Raw genomic sequence first — 18,124 nt, forward strand, 5'->3', positions numbered from 1 at the left:
CGCTGTGTGAACTTGCCGAAGACAAAGTTAAAATGATCGCAAAGGGCACCCCACACTTCAATGATTTAAATAGGTAAGTGCTTTAACTTTTATTCCCCAAAAGTCAACTTTACTCTTAGGACTCTCTTTCCTTTAAAGTGGTACTGCCAGGTGGGTGGATTACCACAACAAATGTTCATTTTTTTGACAATGTATTACTTGAAAATCTCAATTCAATATTAGGATGTTTTGCAGATCCCTTTTTTGTTCATCATCACTAGGATCAAGAAATTTGTAAATCGGAATGGTTAGCTTGTATAATCTTTAATAAGGTGGACAGCCTTCTGCTTCTTAAACATGTCTCTTCCTTGTACATTTTTGGATCGTGTTTTGTACTGCCCATTTTATTTTAGTAAATATAGAATCCAGCAGACCCCCATGACCCTGTAGTTAGGATATAGTGGGTTTGATAATGGATGGATGAAATATAGCAGTCCAACTTGATGTGACACCCACTTAAAGTGTGGTCATACTGTATAAGGGAAAAAAAAAATATATATATATATATATATATATACACTACTTGATAAAATTAAGGGAACACTTAATCATCACAGTCTAACACCAAGTCAGTTCAGCTTCAGGGATTACATTCTGTCCAGTTAGGAAGCGATTGTGAATAAACTTCACCTGCTTTGGTGCAAATAAACGTGACAGCAGGTGCACTGGAGAGACAACAGCAAGACAGCCCCCAAAATGGGAATAGTTTTGCAGGTGGTGGTCACAAACAATTGTTCTCTTCTTATCCCTTCCTGACTGATTCATCTCCAGTCTTGTGTTTTGCTACTGGTAGCATGAAGAGGTACCTGCAGCCAATTCAGGTTGCACAGCTCCTCCAGGATGACACATCCATACGTGATGTCGCATGACGGCCTGCTGTGTATCCCACCAGAGTCTCAAGATCACAGAGGAGATACCAAGTGATGGGTCATCTGAGTTTCAAAGGGATGACCACCTGGAAGGAGGTGTCCTAATAAAAGGAGTTCCAATTCCAAGGACCCGAAACATTCAGATATCAACTGCCTACATGGCACTTACCTTAGTTATCTTTTCTCACACCATTGAGTGTTGTTTTTGTTTTGGATTTTGCTTGTAATTTAGATATACTGTTTTTGTTGACCCTCCTTCACTCTGAGAAGGTGCCCCATGAGGACAAATGATTCTGTTGTCCACACTGCTAAGACCAGATATGTGATACCACTCTGGGATGAGAAGTGGGTGCTGTTGCTATCAGTCTTGTCTCATCCTTTTGCTGCTCTGACAAGGTGTCCCATGAGGGCAAATGATTCTGCTGTCATCACTCCAAGACGTCCTGCCATTGGGGTGTGAACCATATAAAGACAGCTGTTCGTGGAAGGAGGCAGTTCAGTCTTGACCCAAACCTACTACAAGATGAAGCTCCTCAGACAGACCCTGAGCACAGAGCCATCAGAGGCTATACTTCCTTTAGATGTTTTCCAGACTTTGTGCCACCAGCACCAACCTGGCCAGGTTGACACCCCAACTTTTCTTTGTCACTCATACCCGACAACATCAATTAGAGAGTAAATGTTTAGGTAACAAAAGTACCAATGTGACAAAGCTTTTATTCACTGTAACAGCATCGTTAATGGGAGAGCGATACACACTGTACAGAAATAGGCAACAGACTCAGATGGGTAAATTCACATTGGTTTTAATTATTTTTAATTGTATTCATTTATTTATTTTTGTACAAATCTTACAAATATACATCCATTAATACAGTATTGCCATTCAGTTATCATGCCTTTTTTCATTTATCTCTGCTTTACTTCACTTGTGCAAGCTTTCCTCAAAATGAGCTGCAAAAGATAAAAGGACTGCTGCTGTGAAAGTGATAATACACAATAAAAAAGAGAAGTGGGTAAAACTATCAGATCTATAAAAAATATATACTGTATAGATTTGTGTAAGTGTGTGCATATGTCTGTGTATATATAGAGAGAGAGGGAGTACATGGTTTTTAAATTACATTTGGATGTTAGGGTTCCCTATCGCTTCTCTTTATTATATATCCTAAAATGTCAAAGTATCTCCTTAAAAAAAACAGAAAATCATGTACAGAAGTAGAAATAATATGTCTTGGAAGGAAAAATCAAAACATATCTTCAGCGGCTGATCTAAATTACATACCATATCATACAATTTAATTAGAAAATTCTATCATATACCCGCAAATCCTATTTTTTTTTTTCATTCACAGCTATTATACAGATACTAAAATTGTGTCTCAGAAGCAGCCTCCTCTGATACTCAACTTCTTTGTTCTAAATACTATATGCCCTTTATAAAAGAACACACAGAACATTTTTGTACACTTTATACAGTTTTCTTTTTGTTTAAATGAAACATTGTATATCCCAGTTTTTGCTGCCATTGGAATATGGACATGGAGATTGTTTCTTTTTTATTTTAGAAGAGTAAAACCAATGGAGTTGATTTCCGAAATACATACCATCGAGGCTTAAGGACAACATTGCACACCTGATGACCTGAAATTTTCTATTATTAACAAAAAAACAAAAAACAGTTCAGGACTTGCAAACGTAAATATTAAGAGGCGAACACTCATTCCTCAAAATTCAGATTACAGAGACGTGCTCTTTGTTAGTTCAGATTCAACTTGTATACATTTCGCTCTATGGAATAAACCTTGTAATATTTTACACGAGCATCAATTTCTGCTCAAGTATAACTAATAGGGTAACTCATTAATGGAAGGTTGTGTACACTGCATTTCTAGTGTGTGTATTATGCACGCATGGGTAATAATTCAAATGAAAAGGCAATGAGCGAAGAAAGAGCTCTTGTGTGATTTGAGCTGCTTGGACACTAGGTGGCAGTGCTGCCTACAGAGTCAGGGGAGCACACTGTCTTGAAAAATGTTGGCTTTGCTTTTCTTCAGTTTTTACTATTACTGGAAATTTGACTTTACTTAATGGAAAGCTTTAGCAGTAGCTAGTTGTATAGCACAGAAACAAAATGAACGTGTCTAACTTAATCGAATGTGTCCAACAATGTTTTCACATCCTTCCAGATAGTTACCAGATTCTTCTTTTGCGTTTCTTAGAATTCAGCAGTATATGGACTCTAAAATATACTCATGTATTTGATCTCCAGTAGCAATTCCAATATTATCATTCATTTATTGAGCATTTTCAACTTCAGTTGCAATGTTTAATCATTCGATAGGCAGGAGCATTGTATTACTGTATAATTTTGTAACTATTCAGATTAATCACTTGATTACTTTTAATGATGTCCATAAACAAACCATTTTAGTCACACTGGGCCAATCCAGACAAAATGCTCTGTCGCTGTTTGTGACCCGAGGCTACATTAAGTCTAAACTGCAGGCCCACAGATTGGACATTCCATAAACTGCACTCCAGTGTTGTAGATCTAATCTTCTTCAATCATAGAGGGCACATCAGGACTGGAATCCTGCAGGACCCAACCTGATACAACATAAAACATATGGGCGTGGGATCTTTCACTCTCATGTGACCAGGAATGAGCGGTCAAATGGGACAAATGTGGGATGACAAATTCCAGTCAAACTCCTGGAAAAAATATTGTTTTTAAATATGAACATAAAGCATTACGTTTAAAAACAAGAATTGTAATGCTGTTATTTTGGATCATTATCAATCGGCAGAAAACGCTGCCAGGAAGTTTGAAAAGGACCGTCAAAAGCAGTCAAGACAGGACGGGTGCAGCTGGATATTTGGAGGAGGATTTCACTGGTTTTAGAATCCGATGTAAAGGAGATGAATGACCTGAGCTGTGAAAATCCATCCATCATCTTAACTTGCTTACTGTATCTAGGGCAAGGTCACAGGGCAGCTGGAGCCTATCCCAGCAATCACTGGGTGCATGGCAAGAGCAACAGGGCACCAGTTCATCACAGGGTGAGCAAGAACACACACGGGCCAATTCATGAATAAAAGTTTGAACAATAGACACACATCAGGTATCTCTGGCTTGCAGCGACAAGTTAGTTTGATCAAATCAGTTTGTGTTTCAGGGAGAAATACTGTAAGTTTCCCCTATTAACATTAACCAAGAAGCAACAATGAAGTCTGTTTCATTCTGGTGTTTTTGTAATTGCTGAAGAATTGAGAAAGACACCCAGCTACAAAACTCAATGTATCCAGAAATTGCCTCATCAAGCAAACAGTGCCCAGGCATGTGGTCAGAGTTACTGCGAGAATGGCTGGGACTTGTCATGGTGTTTGCAGATTAGAAAACATTCAAGGGCCCAGCTCTACCTTAGACCCTGGCCTTTAGATTCCAACGCCAAGCATCTGAATTTAAGCTTGATGTATGCAATTCTAGTCATCATGCTACAAAAAAGACATAACGGCACATGAAGCGGTGCAGAGGACACCAACCAGGTGCATCCCAGGACTTAAGGGCATGTCGTACTCTGACAGACTCACACAGTTAAACCTGTCTAGTTTAGGAGACTTTGTGGGGTTTTCAAAAATCTCAAAAGCATTGTTAAAGTAGACCTAACAGCCATACTTGAGGATGTCAGTGGAAATTAAAAGAAGTGCATTTAGGACTGAAGTCAGAAAGCACTTTTATAAGCAATGAGTTGTGGGAATCTACAACAAGCTACTGAGACATGTAGTTGAAGCAGAACCTTTACGATATATCTGGATGAGATATTGGGACAGCTTAGCTATTAACAAAACAAACAAACTTGAACTGAATGGTTTAACCTCGTTTGTCAAATTTCTTATGTTCCCTTTAATCCTTTCTAGATGTTTGACCCGTGCCACAAGGTAACCATCCTGTACTTTGCTCACAAATGGGGATTGATCTAGAAGGATCTTTGCGAATAGGAGCACTTTCAAGCCCCATATCTCTATGGTGGGACTTCATCACCTACGTTAATAGAGGCCATACTCTGACGAGGCTTTGCAAAGGAATAGCTGGTCACTTTATGCTAGGTGTACCTAATAAAACGACCCCTAGTCTAGGGTTTGTTGTTTAACAGTATATTTCTGGTTTTAAACATTATTCACTGCTATTTAATTCTAATTCTAAAATGTGGAGATGGTCACTTCTCCAACAGTGTTAAATGTATGATGAAGAACACTTCCCTGTATTGTGATTTTGCCAAAAATCTTATTATCTTTTTAAACAACCACTCAAAAACAGATTCGGGATCCAACATGCCAGGTTCCTCAGTACCTCCAAAGAGTGAGTGGTCAACACGTGGACACCAGTGGGCTGTGTTTCTGAATGTCTACGCATTTTCGAGAAGAGACACGCTCCTTCATCTTGCAGTCTGCTCTTTCCTACACAGGCAGGTGGAATTGCTCCTGCTCAGGTGGTTTCTTCATCCATGTGCCCAGACCGGCATCCTGCAGTGATCGGAAGAATTGCTGTTTGACAGTTTGGTACGTCTGAGCTGCCAGCTTTGCTTCACAGTACATCAGTGGTGTTTCTCCCCTGTTTGGCACTTGCATGCTCAGCTGCATAAAAAAAAAAGAGGAAAACAAAACGAATGAGCCGGCACAAACGGGAAACTTCAACAGCTGTGTAATCTTCCCATTTAAATTTCACAAGCAATTTAACATTCTCTGTGCTTTTGTGAAATTTCTTTGTTTTAGCAGAGGGGAGTAGAGCTCGATATTGACACAAGAAGAAAAAGCAGCAGACACAGGCCTCCTGGAGATCTCGGCTTCTGCACACAAGGGCAGGGCAAATGGAAGCTGTAAAGCCAGTCCAACCAATGCCTAACTTCGTAAAGCTTTTAATTTGATGGGAGTGCTGACATGATCTATATATGATGAATATGTGCTATACATACATTGCTGCTTTATGTCACTCGTTTTGAAATCACTATAATTGTTTGCTATTAAGAAACTCATAACACAACAACATTTACTAACATTGCCTAACATCAAGACCGCTCTTCTTCCACAATGGAGGATTTAATTAAAAAAATGAATGTCAAAGACACAGCTCAGCACCATATGTTTAATTAAATTTGCTCCTTCATTCAGTGGATGAAGTATCCTCAGTCAGAACAGCACATTTGTTCCAACGATATGAGCATATTAACAGCTTTGAAATTTAAAGAGTAAATATGGAATGATTAAGGGACCATAATTTGTTAAATAAAACATCTGTTTACTAAGCACAGTCCTTCTACAGAATCGAGGAACAGCAAAGGTAATTCATCTCTGCCTAATTTCTTCATTGCCTTCCATTTCATCAAAAGTTTCCTCCTTTTGCTAAATGTGTTGACATGGCGGAATAAAGGGCATCCGTTTGGTTTCAAGTGGGTGTTTAATATTGCAGCATTTCAGAGACACTTCAGAGTCCAGCTAAATTTGAAGTTCTCAAGGGATTTGTTATAATACTGCATTTATATACTGTATTTATTGACTTACTATTTTGAGCTTCCATTAAAAAGCCACATTTCACCTTGGGAACAAATAAAGTCCTAAAAGAATATTTTCGAATGTGTGTACCTTAACTTCCATTTGTGCTCGTGCATCCTGGCTTTGAGACAATCGTTGTCATCTATGTTTTAAAAATGCTTTATAATTTTTAATATACTAGGGGGCTCTGCCCCCTGCTCACTTCACTTGCCCACCCCTGGGTTTTGTTTACCGGATATACAATTAAAAATGATTGTTAGTTTCATGGGAGTTGTTACATATGCATTATTTTCACTTTTATTTAAAAACCTTTGTAAAAACAATACATTATTTCCATCCCCGGGCGTGGTTACATGTCTTTCTCGCAGGACGTATAATGCTGCTCGTGTTGTAAAGGGGGTTTGGCTGAACGCACGCTAAGGAGATGCCGTCGGATCATCTGCTGTCTTTCTGTTGCTGGCGAGCTGCCTGTTCTGCTTGTCTCACTGACCAGTCATTTCAAAGCCTGTACAGCAGCTGTCCTTTTGCCACTTCGCATCTCTGTCCCTTGCGTTGTGAAGGGGGTGGGGTGGGGACGAGGATTAGTTTGGCTGAATGCACACCAAGGAGAAGCATTCTGATCATCGGCAGGCTTTTTGCTGCTGGCGATCTGCATGTTTTGCTTGTCTCTTGTTATTATTTTAAGAGCAGGGAGCACATGAAGCATGTCCGCCAACAGCAATCCAACAACTTTTAGGTTATATGTCCATGGGCTTGTTTTAAATGATGTCTCACTGCCTTGTCTCGTGTGGCGTTGTAAACACAATACTTGTCCTTCATTTCTGGCCCAGGGTGTAGTTAAATCTCTTTCTCAGGACGTATAATGCTGCTCACGTTGTATCGGGGGCAGCTGAACGCATGCTAAGGAGTTGCCGTCGCGCTGCTATCAGTCTTCTGTGCTGTACTCCATCTCCCTCAATCAGACCTAACAGTCACTTGAAACAAAAAAGGCTTCAACCTGGCTGGGATGCTACAATACTTTTGAATTTTACTGCTTTCATATTCTTTAGCTTTCTCTGCATGTGCATCGCGCCATTGTTTGTTTGAGCCTTTTGAATTCCACTGCTTTCATAATCTTTTATCTGTCTTTTTTCTCTCGAACGCTTTTGGGTCTCTTTTCTCCACGCTGCTCTTTCTTCTTCTTTTGTTGATGTTTCATTTACGTCACACTGTCCTTATACGCTGTATATGTGCTGAAAGCACAGGATCTGTTTGTGCTACGTGCTTTACACGACTGAGTGTTATTTGATATTGTTTGAGTCTCATGGGTCTTTTAAATGTCTTCCGAGAAGATCACGTATTGTCGCCCTGCTTTTTCTTTCCAGGATTTTTTCTCCATTTGATAGATAGATAGATAGATAGATAGATAGATAGATACTTTATTAATCCCAAGGGGAAATTCACATAATCCAGCAGCAGTATACTGATACAAAGAAACAATATTAAATTAAATAGTAATAAAAATGAAAAGAATTAAAATAAAATTAATGTTCGCATTTACTCCCCCGGGTGGAATTGAAGAGTCGCATAGTGTAGGGGAGGAACGATCTCCTCAGTCTGTCAGTGGAGCAGGACAGTGACAAAAGTCTGTCACTGAAGCTACTCCTCTGTCTGGAGATGACACTGTTCAGTGGATGCAGTGGATTCTTCATGATTGACAGGAGTTTGCTTAGTGCCCGTCGCTCTGCCACAGATGTTAAACTGTCCAACTTTAATCCTACAATGGAGCCTGCCTTCTTAACAAGTTTGTCCAGGCGTGAGGCGTCTTTCATCTTTATGCTGCCACCCCAGCACACCACCGCGTAGAAGAGGGCACTCGCCACAACTGTCTGGTAGAACATCTGCAGCATCTTACTGCAGATGTTGAAGGATGCCAACCTTCTCAGAAAGTAAAGTCTGCTCTGAGCTTTCTTACATAGAGCATCAGCATTGGCAGTCCAGTCCAATTTGTCATCCAGCTGCACTCCCAGATATTTATAGGTCTGCACCCTCTGCACACAGTCACCTCTGATGATCACAGGGTCCATGAGGGGCCTGGGCCTCCTAAAATCCACCACCAGCTCCTTGGTCTTGCTGGTGTTAAGGTGTAAGTGGTTTGAGTCGCACCATTTAACAAAGTTGTTGGCTGGGTATGTAGGTGCCATCGGATTGGTGGATAGTGGGCATACAAGGTATGAGGTAGAGAAGGGTGGACAAAGGAACGAAGCAGCTGGAAGATGCCAGCAAAGTGCTCACTAAGTGCAGTGTCTGCGAATGCTGATCGATGAGCTGCTTTTTTTTTTTACCGGCTTCTCTGATAGTCTCACCCCTTTGGGCAGTTGATGATGCGTTTTTGTGGTTAGTACTCTAGTGCCATGCCTTTGGCTGTTTTTGGTAACAGAAAGTGTGCCACCACAGAAAAAAGGTTGGGAAACCTAATCAATGAAAGAAGGACCTCAAATAAACATAACAATATTAACAAAAATTACATAAAAGCAAAAAACAAACAAAAATAATAATTCAAAAATAACAATAAAATGAAAAATTAACATAAGACGGGAAACAAACCCTGGAGGTAACATAACAGCAAGCTTCTAGATTTTTCTCATTCTTTGCTCATTTTGAGACAGAACCTTTTCAAATAAGACAGCTATATATTTTAGTATCATGTATTCAAATTGTGTGATTCTATTCCTTGTGTCTTGTGGGTGGAACCCCTCTAAGAGGCAGGACCAACGTGACATCACTACTTTACAATGAGGTTGAGGAGATGGTCTCAATAGTCTCATCGGAGCTTGTGGAGTAAAGGACTTTCTGTCAGTATAGAATGGGATTTTCTGGTTTACTGAAGTTTATTTACTACTGGCTATTACATTATGATATCACAATGTGGATTGGGATCTTTTTGCTTTGGTTTGCCTTTCTAGGCACATTCTTTTGTCTTTATGTTGCCCTTTTCCATGTCTGTCCTCTTTTTTTGTCTTTTGGGAATAAATTCTTCATCCATAAAGATTCTTCATTAACCTTGTCCTTTACACAGGTTATACAGCTTCCTCACCCTTGATGGCTATTTTTGTATTTTTGTGACATTTAAAAATAATTTTGCACTTTTAAAGTTAGTGTCCCATCTTAGGAAAGTGCAGACCTGAAAGCCTGCCTCTAGATTTTGGGGTCTGGCTTCCTAGGGTGACGTCTGTTTCTAAGCAGACCAGTGAAAGTATTTTTTTGCCTGCACCTCCTTTCGCCATGTTGTGTGGCTACATCACAAAACACAGGAATTGGAGGACATCTTCGCCTTTTGCCCAAAGTACCCTGGGGTTTTAAACCAATAAAAATGGATATTTTTAAAGATGCTCTCCAGAGCTTTATGCTTCTGAAAACACAGCCTGAATGTTGTGGTGTGGACATGTGAAAACAACCACTCTTGAAAATGCAGACTCTAATTGAACTCTAATTTATTAATGCTTATTATGTAGCAGAATCCCTGATTAGATTCTGCTCATGATAGCATCTTATTCCCTAAGTGGGTCGCCCTTCATGGAAGAAAATCACATTTCAACATAGTGAACATACTGTAGAGGAGTTACTTCCTATAGCACTCGTTATGCTGCTTACCTGTACAGTATGCAGCTAAATTGCATTTTGGATGCTACATACATGCCAAAAATTTACCGGCTGCAGTGCTGTGACAAATTCTATGGATGGGGACGTTACTATCCCTTCAAGGATTTTATGTGGGGGCGCGCATGCCTGGTGCATGCAAACACCTATGTTATATACATTTCAGTCATTTTAGTGCAGAAGGAGTTACTTCCATAAACAATATGAAAACTTCAGTGTGGATGAAGATAATTTTCATTTAAAAATTTAATTTTTAAATAAAACAAACATAGTAATGTGTACATAGCCTTAAATAATCCAAGCTAGAAACAAACACCACGGTTAAGGGGGTAAGGTGAGAACCCAACCATAACGAGAATGCATGAACTTTTACTATGGGACAAGTTAAGTTACCAACCAATCTAAGAAGAAAACAGAACTCATAGAGAGAGGATGCAAAGGTACTTTAACATAAAACGTACATTAAGATTTTGTTCATCCTGATAAGTAAGGTTAAGACTGTGTTACTTGCCTTAAAGATAGACAGACTATGTCCGTATGAGGAAGTTATGGGGTTAGCAGGACTCTGAATAAATGTCACCTTGTAATATAACACATCTTTTGTTTTACTTTGGTCATTCTCTTAGCAATGGCAGAACTTTGTTCCAAATAACAACACTAACTTCAGGGCTCACGTGACAGAAGCAAACACAATAAAAAAACATCTGTTCATTTAGTGCGATAGTTTTTACTTGTATTTATTATAATTTTGTGAGGCTCAAAGTTTTATAATTATGGACTCTTCTGTGACTTGAGATTACATAGTTAATAATTAGAGTGTCATTTGTGTTTTTTCCTCATTCATTTTTGTCATTTGCTGAGTCAATGGAGGCTCTGATCGGGGCGCTTGAGAGCCTGAGCAAGGAGTCTGAGTGTCTGGGCTTGCTTGTGTCCTTGATAAAAACCAAGATCCAGGCTTTTAATGACCTCTTGGGCACAGTCATCAGCAGTGTGTCTGTTTGCAGAGAGAGTGTCGACCTTGTCGAGAGATTTACTTACCTTGGCAGTGACATTTATGTGTCTGGTGACTCTTCCTATGAAGTCAGTAGATGGATTGGGAGAGCATGGAGGGTCATGAGGTCGCTGGGAAGGGGTGTATGTCACTCCTGATATCTATGCAAAAGGACGAAGGTCCAAGTCTTTAGTGTCCTGGTGCTTCCTGTCTTGCTATATGGTTGCGAGACATGGACGCTATCCAGTGACCTGAGATGAAGACTGGACTCCTTTGGTACTGTGTCTTTCCGGAAAATCCTTAGGTACCGTTGGTTGGACTTTGTGTCAAATGATCAAGGAGTCCCAAATGAGGCACATTACCTGCATTGTGAGGGAGCGTCAGTTACAGCACTACAGCCATGTGGCACGTTTCCCCGAGGGTGATCCGGATCACAGGATCCTCATTGTTGGGGACCTGAGTGGCTGGATTAGGCCAAGGGGTCACCCATGTAACACCTGGCAGAGGACGATCGAGGGTCATTTCCGGAGGGTGAGAATGGACTGTGTGTCTGCCTGGGGTGTTGCCAACCGGGATCCCGAGCTGTTTTGTCATGTGGTGGGTGCAGCAGTGTACTGTACCAGTGCGTGCTCCCCACTTGACTTGACTTGTCATTTATGTATTTTATAAGCCTATGAGGGGTCGATTTATATAGCAGCTTATCTGCTTGTCTATCCCGGAGAACAACGGCCTGCACAAAATAAGGTGCACCTAGCTCAAGTCTACCTACATTACTACATTTTCTAATACTCCAGATGTTGAAATCAGCCAGGATATGAACTTTATGCCAGTCAAGGTCAGTCTGAAAAGCTGACACTTGTGTTCAACCAAATACTATTTCAACTAAAGGACACATTTGCTTTGCCAGTACAGAAATAAACTGGGATTTCACGCAGTGACCCCAACTCCTTCACATTTCCTATTTTGTGTTTTCTTGTTTTTGCAAAACTGAATTTCTGATGCATTGATTACTGCTGCTGCCTCATGGATACAGCGCACTAGATTTGAATCTCGTATCCAATCCACTATCAGTCTGCTTATTGTTGCGGTATCTGTGTGGGGATTCCGCTGTGTACTCTAATATTTATCCAACATCTTCAAACATGCGCACGTTATATTAACTGGTGATTCTGTTAGTATGAGTGAGGATGAGTGCTGGAGAAAGCTTTGCTAGGAACTGACGCCCTGCCTGGGGCTGATTTCTGCCTTCAGATTGGATTTAGCAGTTTTGAGAAGTAATGTTATTTCTTAACTGGACTTCAATTCCATCATCCTCCACTAACAGACAGAGAAGAAATGTGAATGGATGCTTAGACAAACAACTATTACTGAGAATGTTAATATGTGTTACAGAGTGAAATGTGTTTTCAACCTCACCTTCTGGTAAAGTTTAGCCCAGCGAGAGAAGAGAATGTGCTTGCAGAGGCGGGAAGGACCTCCAGAGTCTTTTTTTTTCCCTGTTGTGGTGCTAATAACTTCTAATTCATTGTCTCCGATGGTCCAGTTAAGGCTGAAGCAGCGAGACTTTCCAGGAGGACGACTTTCAGTGTTGCTGAGCCCTGGGAATACACATACAAATGGAAAAAAAAACATAAATGATAAAAATTAACAAATCATATCATATGGCACTTAAAGGGGAACACAAGAGTACAATTTCAATTTGTATTCTACAGTACATTGTCCCAGCTTGGAATTCATTCCTATATTCTGCCTGATGCTGCTAGTACAGAATTGACCCTGAGCTGGATTGAGCAGATTTGATAATAGATGGGTGGATGGATGGATGGGTAGATGGATATCTCGTTTGCAGCATGTGGTGGTTAGAATGTCTACCTCACACCTCAAGGCACCAATTCTTCATTACCATTCCAGTCATGGTCTTAATGGAATTTATGAGTTCTTCGACAGTCTGGATTCCCCAAGATGTTTTTGAAAGGTTGTTTCACAGCTCTTAATCAATCATAAACATTTAACTGTGTCTGAATCTGTGAGCACCTGGGAAAGTACAAGATAATGAGCACGGGCACCACTAGATAGTGGGTCAGGTTGTAAGGCTACCCTGGACTACAACAGCAACATCATTTATTTATATAGCATATTTTCATACAAATGATGTAGCTCAAAGTGCTTTACAAGATGAAGAAAGAAAACAGAAAAAATATAAAAATTAGGCAATGCTAATTAACAAAGAATAAAGTAAGGTCCGGAGGACTGGAGAAAAAAAACAAAATCTGCAGGGGTTCCAAGGCCCTGAGACCGCCCAGCTAAACATAAATGATCTCAATCCGTCCTCATGGTTTTCAGGCTTCACAAGGAAGAATTAGATGATGACGGTCATGTGGACCTCTGGCCTTCGATCCATCAATGTAGAGACTGCATGGTGCCTTGATCAGATGGTAGTGGCACAAATCGCCATCACAGAAAACCAGAAAAAGAACTACAGAGTAAGGGTTTGTGCATATTGTGGAAATATGATAAAAATGATAATTCAATGCATATACAGAATATCAGGGTTACACTAAAATGAAGCTATGAGAAAGGCATGTTAAAATAATGAGGTTTTTAGCAGTTTCTTAAAGATTTCTATCGGTCAGCTATTCCAGATTTTAGATGCATAACAGCACTTCTTTTAAATTTAGCTCTTGGAGTTCTAAGTAGACACGCATTTGAAGATCTGAGGTTACAATTTGGAGTTTAAGTTGAGAGGCATTCTGAGATATACTGTAGGATGGAGCGAGATTATTTAAGTCTTTGTAAATCATAAGCACTAGTTTAAAGTCAATTCTAAATGGCACAGGTAACCAGTGTAGTGACATCAATACTGGAGAAATGTGCTTGGATTTTCTTTTCCTAGTTAAGATTCTGGCAGCTGCATTCTGCACTTGTTGCAATCGATTTATGTCATTTCTGGGTAGTCCTGAGAGGAGTGCGTTACAGTAAACTAGTCGACTACAAACAAAAGCATAAACTAATCTTTCAGCATCTTGCAAAGTTATAAGGGGTCTAATTTTTGATATATTATCAAAAACTGCTGTCCTAGTGATCTGATTAATATGTGATAGTTCAGAGTCAATAGTTACCCCTAAATTCTTTACCTCTGTTTTAACTTTCAAGCCTTAAGGATCAAGTTCATTTCTAACACCCTCAATAGTCCTCACCCAGGACTACATGAGTCTTTCTTGAATATATGGCCTGAAACTGATATTTATTGCACAGTGTTGTATTCATTGTCTGTTGCTGGTAATATGGTCACTAGTCTGTGGGGTTCATGTAAGTAAGAACTTTATTGCGCTATGTACAGGATGAGACCTTTAAACTTGAAAGTGAGTGAGCCCAGTGCTGACTGTGCTCCTGTCCGGAGTTAATTCCTGCTTTGTATCCTGTGCTGCTTGGGAGAGACTCTGCCTCTCTACAACCCTATCATGGATTAGATGTTCTATGAGCAAGAAGATTGATTGGCATTTTATTTAGACAGGACCCAAACATTCTGCAGCTGCATACTGTCCATGTTTCATTTATGTAGTCCTAACTGTGGTGCACGTCAAAGCTTTTTATTCAGATTTAGTCATAGAAAATAGATTGCACACAGATAGGTATGATATTTTGTACAGTTATACTGACTCTTTCACATTGTGTGGATTCATTTAAAGCAGATGGAGTACAGGCAAGTATGGTGTTTAGCAGAGCCATACTGACTCTTCCTTATATCTATGTATTGTTCACAAATAACACTTGAGATTTCACAAATTTGAATCTTCCACATATATTCTCAGGCAATGTATAGCATAAAGCTAACCAACATCTGGAAATGAATGCAGTGCACAACATGGAGATTTTAATTAACACACACTAGAAACTCCAATTTGGATGACCCCGGAACAGAATCCAGATAGTAAGATTAATGCAGATTTTCTTCATCTCCACTGCTCTGCAAATGTTAAGATATATTTGGTGTTTATTTATCGTCATTACACATGGCCATTCATGCGTTACTTGGTCTGAGGGAACCTGTGGTAAAGTGAGGTCCGCCGCTGTTTGGTAGTTTTAATAAATAATCGCTGCATTCGCGTCTTCGTGTGGGTAGCGTGGCGAGCGGTTCCTGTGGACGATGTGGGTGCAGAAGGCCCTGCACTTAGTGCACGGGTGTGGGATGGTCCGCGACCCTAACTGACGCTGGGAACTGCTGATTGCCCAGCTGTGCCACGTCCCCATTTTAGTGCTTGAGAGAAGAATCGAGAAAAAGAAAAGACGGGGGTTAATAAGAGAGACAGAAAAAGGCAGGAGGCGGAAGGAGCTAGTGTGAACGAGCTGAAGGGAACGGGCCCAAGGGAGAGAAGGCAGGCAGCTGAGAAGGAGAGTGATCGCTCTGGCTGAGCAACTTGGGGAGCCAGAGTGATGTGCGTTAAAAGGAGCGACTCACCGTAAAATACCCGAAAGGCAGTGGGGATTGAGGAAGCTTGGGAGGAGAGCTCCAATGTGAGTGCCATGGCCGTTGGGGTCCCAAGCCTAGGTCTTAGGGTGTAGCTGTTGGACGGCAGGGATCAGGACCTCTGGAAGTTCAGCTGCACCCGTCAGTAGGATGACTGCTTTGCTGCAAGGCCCATATGGGAGGAAGTGTTGAAGAAGGCACCAGGTTTTTAGTTACAACAGTTTCCTGCCAGTTGATATTTTAACCTCGTTTTAATGGATTTAGTTATTTGGTCATTCTAACCTTCACCTCACATTTGTTTTTATTGGATTATTTATTTTTTGATGAAACACCGCTCTTTTTGAACACTTGTTTTAGACTTGTTTTTTAATAAAAGCACTGATCGCTTTTACGTCATCCCCTTGCTTCATGTGTGTTTTATCCTCATCTGCCATGCTCAACTGGTTACATTATCAATGGTGTTGGGTTCAAGAGGCTCCAATTATAGAAAAGGGAGCAAGGAGCCGACATGCACCGTCACAGAACCTCTAGAGCAAACATTAAAATAAAAGTTCTCAATACTGAAAAAGAAAAGTAATTCCCCATGAAGACAGGATGCTTACTCAAAATGTTGTGAAGTTTCTGCTTAAAAATGTTGTTTAATTCAATAGGGAGTTAAGCATGCATACAAATATAAACAGCAAGCATCTAAGCATACAAGTTACATGTATACTGTACAGGTGGACACCCCATTTATCCATTTTCTCATCCTTCTTTTGCACCGTAAGCGCATCCAATATCCAATATATGCACTCATCCAATATTACAGCCTTCTTTGCACAGACAGGTCATATTAGGTACAGCTAACTTCTAGTTGCACGATGAGTCAGGAACCGAAGGACACAAAAACGGTCAGAGTATTATTTCATTGAGTTGACATGGGCACTTTAACATGCTTCAGAAATTAGATGGAGGAGATATTTCAATGGCTTTACTATTTATTAACTTAATGGGGTGATGTTCAGACCTCTCTAATGTTGTAACCACTGGACTGCACTGCTGTCGTCTCCTTTCATGAGTTACTCTCCTGAATACTAGTGATGTTCAGTTTGGTAGCCATCCAAGCTCCAGAATTACACATCAGTTTACCTCTGTGTTACTCTCGGGCTCTCCATGGCCAGCCAGTTTGGTATAACATCCATCCATACATCTTTTTCCTGCAAGTCTATGGCTATAGTTTACTGTATATCGTGACTTTCATAATTTTACATGTAGGAAAACACTTTTGTGAACAGTTGACCCAGAATTCAAAAAGGAAAAGCATTAAAAGGAAGATCTTAGCAAACACATCATATACATTTGAGGCAGGATGGCTCAAAGAGACAATGTGTCACGGCTCAAAATACAATACAAGACAGTCTATTTTTATATAGCCCAAAATCACACAAGAAGTGCCGCAATGTCCTGCTTTTTGACAACCCCCCAGCCTTGACTCTCTAAGAAGACAAGGAACCCCCAAAAAAAATTGTAGGGAAAAAATGGAAGAAACCTTGGGAAAGGCAGTTCAAAGAGAGACCCCTTTCCAGGTAGGTTGGGCGTGCAGTGGGTGTCAAAAAAAAGGGGGCACATACAATACAATACACAGAACAAAACACAAGTAATCCTCAATACAATATAATAGTGCAGTTGAAAACGTACAGGTACAGAGCAGATTTCAACAGTAGATGATATCACATAGTACGATTTGGATTTGTTTAGAAATGTTGCCGGCATCAGCGCGTACAATTAGGAGACAACAACAACATTTATTTATATAGCACATTTTCATACAAACAAGACATCTAACGGGCCCTGGTGACTGCAATTCTACTGCCACTCCAGGGGTTGGCGCTGCATTCTAATGCCTCTCTCTCTTTCTCCTCCTGCAGACCAAATGATTGATGTCTTAAGACACCTCTGATGTCATTTCTGGTTTCTGTCAACCTGGACCCATCTCTTCCTGTCAGAATGGACCAAAATTGGAAGTTCCATCATCAGTTCTGTCTAAAACTCCTGTCCGTAGAGACGACTCTCCACAATGTTGTGTGTTTTTTGAATCTCGTTGCCTCCAAATATATGCAGTGGCTGTCTTGGCACCCCAACTTTTTATCAGTGACCTCTTTCTGTTTCTGTCTGTTCATTTACAGTAGCTTGACTCACAATCCTTCTAGTTAGTCTGGTAAAGTGTGGAATGTAATGGACTTTAAAGCAGATGACTGCTTATTGAATCACCAACTCTGACTCACTGTGTAACACTGAGCAGGACACTTAAACTACTGTATCTTTGCTCCAACTGATTAAAAAAATGTATACAGAAACTATTGGAGTTAGTGAAGGACTGCGTCAGCGTATAACTGCAAAGGAAAAAATAGGAAAATACATAGGAAAGCAGGTAAGAAACACTAAGTTTTAGCTATCTAATGTTCATCAAGAGTGTTGACGTTCCTGATGAATGCTATACAGCGGTGTCGTGAAACATGTTAGCGGGTATGGATTGTTTTTAATTGCTAATTCCTTTTATTTATTTTAATGGTTGCGGCATAACCT

The 18,124-nt window shown here is 40.3% G+C and overlaps 1 protein-coding gene across 1 annotated transcript in view; it reads right to left on the reverse strand.

The window, feature by feature from the left end:
* Positions 1-1,719: 1,719 nt before the first annotated feature.
* Positions 1,720-18,124, reverse strand: part of adarb2 (adenosine deaminase RNA specific B2 (inactive)) — a 788,873-nt gene continuing 772,468 nt past the window's right edge. Inside the window, exons 9-10 of the mRNA XM_039753536.1 lie at positions 12,508-12,689; positions 1,720-5,546 (exon numbers count right to left, since the gene is read on the reverse strand). Of these exons, the coding sequence (XP_039609470.1) occupies positions 5,370-5,546; positions 12,508-12,689 (359 nt within the window). The 3' untranslated portion in view covers positions 1,720-5,369. The remainder of the gene's footprint in view (positions 5,547-12,507; positions 12,690-18,124) is intronic.

Source organism: Polypterus senegalus, chromosome 5 (genome assembly GCF_016835505.1).
Source record: "Polypterus senegalus isolate Bchr_013 chromosome 5, ASM1683550v1, whole genome shotgun sequence".
NCBI lineage: Eukaryota > Metazoa > Chordata > Cladistia > Polypteriformes > Polypteridae > Polypterus > Polypterus senegalus.